Below are 5,508 nucleotides of genomic sequence, written 5' to 3' on the forward strand. Positions count from 1 at the left end.
ATTACAAATGCATAAAATATATGTACAGTACTGTATAACATTAATCTAGTGTATCTTTTAATACCATAAATATACACAATAATTTTTTTTACGTTATATTTTGTAAAAAGTTAAAGTTTTCTAAAAGAACGCAAAAGCCATCAGACGACACGCAAAGACTGAACATGTAGAGATAACTTAAAAAGTTTAGTAACTGGAGGTGCTCTCTTCGCTCGCCAAGGGGACCAAACATTTTATGCGGTTTTTCCAGATCGCGGGGGGCCTGCACCCCTAATCCCCGCGATGTGTAAGGGTCGACTGTACTTGCTTGATTACCAAATTACTTAATAACCATATTCATGGAACCAATTACCGTCGTTAAGAGCGGTTTTATTGTATTTATGTGGGGTTAAAAAACTCAGTAGATGGGATCTGATATTGACGCTAGCACCGGAAGTTGCTCATGTATTCGCTTAGGCGAGCGTGTGTGTATACGGTGTGTGGAATGTGTACACGCCCAGGATGAGCATTACGGTCGCATGCGGTGCATTTCTTAAAGCCACGGAAGAATGAGCATACGGCCCTGTATGCACTAACCAGACGTGACTGCTTCTTCTCTTTCTGCAGGGGCTCACCCCACTGTCTCGTCGCCTCCTTGGCGGATGCCTCTGCGTGGATTGATGTGTCCACAAGAGGCACACACTGACTCGGCACTTCCTCATCCCTCGGCATTTCCTCATCCCTCGGCATTTCCTCATCCCTCGGCATTTCCTCATCCCTCAGCCAGCTATGCGCCAGTGCCTCTGCTGGTGTCATCCGCAGAGCTGGATCCCATCTGTTGAGACACAGAAATATGTGGCACACGTGGTAAGGGTGATAATTATGTAAGGATTTATGTGCATTTCTTTCTTTCACTGTGTCCATTAACTTAAGTGTGTATGTTAAACTTCTTTCACACCGTACATAGCCAATTGCAGGTGCGGGTGAAGGACAACAAACTACATTCAATACTGAGTTATAAAAAGATGTAATTTTCAATCTAGAGTAAAAAGTGAATTTCCCAGTGATATTGTGGCTCATTTGTGGTAAGCATTTTGTGTGTAATGAGTGCGACCTTAAAATATATTCGTTCAGCAAATGTAATCTAATGCAGCTCCGTGAACACTGGACGGACATGGTTGAATCTTGCAAAGAATGTTGTACAGTGATACCTCGGTTCACGAACGCTTCTGTTCACAAACAACTCGGTTCACGAACAGAAAAGTTCATAAAAATATGCTCCGGTTCACGAACTCCGCTTCGGTTCACGAACAGGAGCCGCGGCCATTTTAATGCTATTTCCAGGCTGTCACATGGTCGTGACTTCCTGTAGGAAGATCGTGGAGAGAAGAGACACAGAAAGAAGTACTGTGAGTACTGTGAAGACACTTTCAGTGACTTGTTGCTTTTTGGTGTGCTTTTTAGCCCATACAGTACTGTACTACTGTACTGTACAATACTGTACTTACTGTATTGTACAGTTCACCCGTTTGAGTGCTTACTGAAGTCATCTCAAGCAAGGTTCGTGTTCTCTCTTTATACATTACTATACTGTACAGTACTAATGTGTATTGTAATTTGTTTCATATTTTTGTGCTTCAAAAACCAAAGAAAAAGGTCAGAACGGATTAACCGGATTTACATTGAACCCTATGGGAAAATGTGCCTCGGTTCACGACCAATTCGGTTCACGACCAGAGTCAGTTCACGAATTAAGTTCGTGAACCGAGGTATCACTGTACATGCTGCAGCTTCCTAATGCTTTTTCCAGACGTCCCTTAGACTAGTGAGTTGCAATAATCAAATACACCACGATGTTGGCTATGTCATGACTCAATAGTGGCTGATTGTGTCATAGAGCCCTGATTTTAAAAAATTGCAGGACCTGACTATATATATTAAAAAAAGAGAAGCAGAAATCCTCCACTATTGGTGATGACTGTCAGATGAACCTTCTGTTCTCCCCACTGTGCCACCTTGATGTGTTTGTCCCCCTGGTGCTCCACTCATTGTGAACATCGCTCCACCACCTTCAATTGTTGTTGGAGGGCCAATGCTTCCAACTGCCCAGTAGCCTGGCATTGCCCAGTGGCATACTTCACGAGCCCACCTCCACATACATGATATACATATATCGATATATGTTCCTTTTAAGGGCTTTTCTGTAAGGATATGTGAGTCTATGGGTCTCTATAAGTGTAGATACCATATAAGTGTATGAGTCTGGGTCTTTATATGTGTATGGACCATGTCAGTACATGTGAGTCTATTGGTCTATTTGTAAATGTATGGCTGATGTAAGTGTATGCAAGTTTGTGGGTCTCTATGTAAGTGTGTGGACATTAAGGGCCTTCATGATGGTGGCCAACCTCAGGTAAAGCTACGTGGCCAGAAGTCAGAGCCATTCCCTGTTTACCTTTGGGTGCGAAAGGGATGTCCTCTGCATCCCACATTATTTAACATCTTTTCGTCCATGTAGTTTGTCGAGCCTTTGATGGCTGTACCGGAGAAATTTCCATCTGGTACAGAGAAAATGGGAGACTGGGTGGGGTCGAGTAATGGCTCGCTATTGGTCAACCATGTAATTATGCTGATCTGGTGATTGCTGCTCACTCAGAGGAGGAGTTGGAAGCACTACTGCTGAACCTGGAGATTGCCACTCAGAGGTGGGGCCTCACCATCAGCCCCACCAACACTAAGCACCTGCATGGGCATTTTGTACCATCAAACACTCCACCCCCTCAGCTCCCCGTTGGTCATGGAGCAGTTGTGGAGAGAGTGGAGAGTTTCCCATACCTGGCCAGTGTGCTTATGACCAGCTCCGGTTCGACAGCAGAGGTCTTACTGAATCAGCAGTTGGGCGTCGTTTTTTTATCGGCTGAGCAATGCTGTGTGGAAGCTATCTGGTTTGTCGCTCCACACGAAGCTTCAGATCTTCTCGGGCACAGTCATGCCCTCTCTTCTCTATGCTTGTGAAACGTGGACCCCTCTAAAGGAATATCTGTGCCTGTTATAAACGTTTAGGCTGGCCTTCCTTCGATCCATCCTAGGTTTATCCAGGCTGGATTGTGTGAGGAGCTCACAAATTCTTGAAAGATTTGGACACATTCCCATCAGTGAGCTCCTCCGACAGGTAAGGCTGGATTGGCTCGGTCATGTAGCCCGCATGCCCAGCCACCGCATACCCAAGCAGCTTCTGTTTGGTTGCATCGAGGGGGATAAATTGGCACGACACGGGCTGGAGAAGAGATGGACTGATGCGGTACGAGAGGATGTGGAGCTGAGTTGACTTGCCGAAGACTGGTACCTGCAGTGTCAAGATCGGCCTCTGGAGGAGGCTCATGAAGGACGCTACTGGGCAGGTGGAGACAGCCGCCCTCGGAGGGCAGAGGAATGATGCTCACAACACTTAGTGGAGCGCCAGGTGGCTAAAATTCAGTAAGTTGGCACAGTAGGAGGTACAGTGGTGCATGTGTCAGTCATCTCAGTCAGCCAAACCATGGCACCCGCTGGGTATGTCCCATGACCTACAGTCAGCGAGCCTTAGGCACTCCACGTCTCAAAGTGCACCTAGCCTGGCACAAGCGTCATGGTCACATCACCATCACTTAGGGGCAAATGGCGGTATTGGTATGGACCATGTGAGTGTATGAGAGTCTATGGGTCTCTCTATACACGTGTAGTGTAATAACGCGGGCTGCTGACAAGAAAGCGGTACTGGCAGCAGGGGGCAGTACACACGTCAGCAGCGGGAGATCTAAAAAGAAGCCCAGGAAGAAATCGATCTGGAAGCCTGAGAAACCACTAGTAGGTTCGAGAAAGAGGGCGTAGCGAGGCGGGGCGAGGCCACGCCAGGGGGATAAAAGGGGGCCCGGGACGAGAGCTCGGGGCTGTTGCTGGAAGTGGATCCCCACGCTCTGTCGCCATTCGTCACCTTCGTCGCCGCAGTCTCCGACCACCTTTGACGCCGCTAGCTAGACAGCCTGCAGACTGCTCCATCTAGGTAGTGCCGTCAAGGACATGGATGTGTGACTAGCGCGTAGACACGCGGGGCACATGTGGTTTCCTGACGTGTGGAATAAGGAAGGTCCCTTAAGAACCCTGTCTCCGACTGAGTCACTACACGTATATGGACCATGTCAGTGTATGTGAGTCTGTGGGTCTCTATGCAAGTGCATGTTTTTTACATGCAAGTCTATGGATAAGGTTGTCTAATGGGATATATGGCTTGGAAGATAAAGAATAATCAGAATAGAGAGTGGAGCTCGTGATCAAAGAGGAGCATTCGCCAGTGATGCTAAACTATTAAACTCTTTTCTTTTTACCAGGTGACTGACTGGGAAAAACCACTGTGTGGGGGGGAGGGGGTTCTTACTCCAGGCAGCGGCTAATGAAGTCGTGGAACTCCGAGTCCTGGCTCCCGAGTGCCAGGTATAGGGAGTGACTGCCTGGGACCCTGCTTTGTCCGGACATCAAAGGCATCCCCGAACCATCTGCAGGGATGATGCAGACCAGGTAAAACATCATTACAAACCACAGCACCCTTGTACACCCACAGCGCAGAAACACAATCTTATAGTGCTATGACATAGACCAGTGGGAGTGCTTTGACCGCTTGTTGCAGAAGTTCATGGTTCAAATTCTGCAAGCTGCCATGGTTATTACTTCAGAAATTACTTCAGTAATAACCATACGATGCTTTGCGCTGTTTGGTTTAAAGTAGAACGTTACAGACCTTGTGAAGTCATAAGATTATCATGCTGGTGTTACGCCCGCTACTGAAAAATGACTGCAGACGGTGTCTGTGAAACACAGCAGGCACCATCCTTTGTGATAGCTTTGCGTTCTAAGAATGATAGTGCAAATACCAAGTGCATTCAATAAGTATTAACTATGATAGATCCTAGAGGTAAAAAAGAAAAGCTCTTTTAACTTTGATTTAACCTCTTTCAAGCAAAACATTGTTTTTTACCAGGTAAAGCCCACTAAACTATTGCAGATTATTATGGTGTTTGTCAGTGTGCAGACTTTGTGTGTTCTCCACGTGTTATGTGACCTGAGGAGAGTCGTACTGAGACACAATGGTTGTAGACATCATCGTAGCCATGGTTTTGAGTGCCAAAGCCTTTGTTATGGACTCCGAAATACCAGACGTTATTCACGTTGAGGACCTCGCTTCTCTCGGTGGGGGTCAGGAAATCCCCAAAGAGCTTCAAGATTTCTGCAAACATAAGAACAATGATGATTAATATTGTCCTATTATAATATTGCTTTGTCAAATAAAACATTTTCGTTTCTTTAATTTGTTCACTAAGCAATGTGGTCGTGTTTTTTTTTCATTGCATTTTTAACCAGTTCCGTATTCCTGTAACATGTGAAGAACAGACTGATAACGAATTTGGTATCACCACCTACAGTGAGGGAAAAAAGTATTTGATCCCCTGCTGATGATGTACGTTTGCCCACTGACAAAGAAATGATCAGTCTATA

General features: G+C 46.0%; 1 protein-coding gene across 1 annotated transcript; it reads right to left on the reverse strand.

The window, feature by feature from the left end:
- Window positions 1-217: 217 nt before the first annotated feature.
- On the reverse strand, window positions 218-4,506 carry LOC133353773 (dual specificity tyrosine-phosphorylation-regulated kinase 4-like). Its single transcript, XM_061570147.1, has 2 exons — window positions 4,394-4,506; window positions 218-814 (listed from the first exon to the last, which is right to left on the reverse strand). The coding sequence occupies exons 1-2, from the start codon at window positions 4,498-4,500 to the stop codon at window positions 424-426; spliced, it is 498 nt and encodes a 165-aa protein (XP_061426131.1). The 5' UTR covers window positions 4,501-4,506; the 3' UTR covers window positions 218-423.
- Between the last annotated feature and the right edge of the window lie 1,002 nt (window positions 4,507-5,508).

This window comes from Lethenteron reissneri, chromosome 45 (assembly GCF_015708825.2).
Source record: "Lethenteron reissneri isolate LAM-NWPU_2019-01 chromosome 45, ASM1570882v1, whole genome shotgun sequence".
Lineage (NCBI taxonomy): Eukaryota > Metazoa > Chordata > Hyperoartia > Petromyzontiformes > Petromyzontidae > Lethenteron > Lethenteron reissneri.

Bases quoted from the DNA above. Each gene is read 5' to 3' on its own strand.
- LOC133353773 (XM_061570147.1), bottom strand. From the start codon at position 4,500: ATGCCTTTGATGTCCGGACAAAGCAGGGTCCCAGGCAGTCACTCCCTA. The intron at 815-4,393 runs GTAAGAACCCCC...GTGTCTCAACAG, and splicing joins TTCATTAGCCGCTGCCTGGA to ATGGGATCCAGCTCTGCGGA.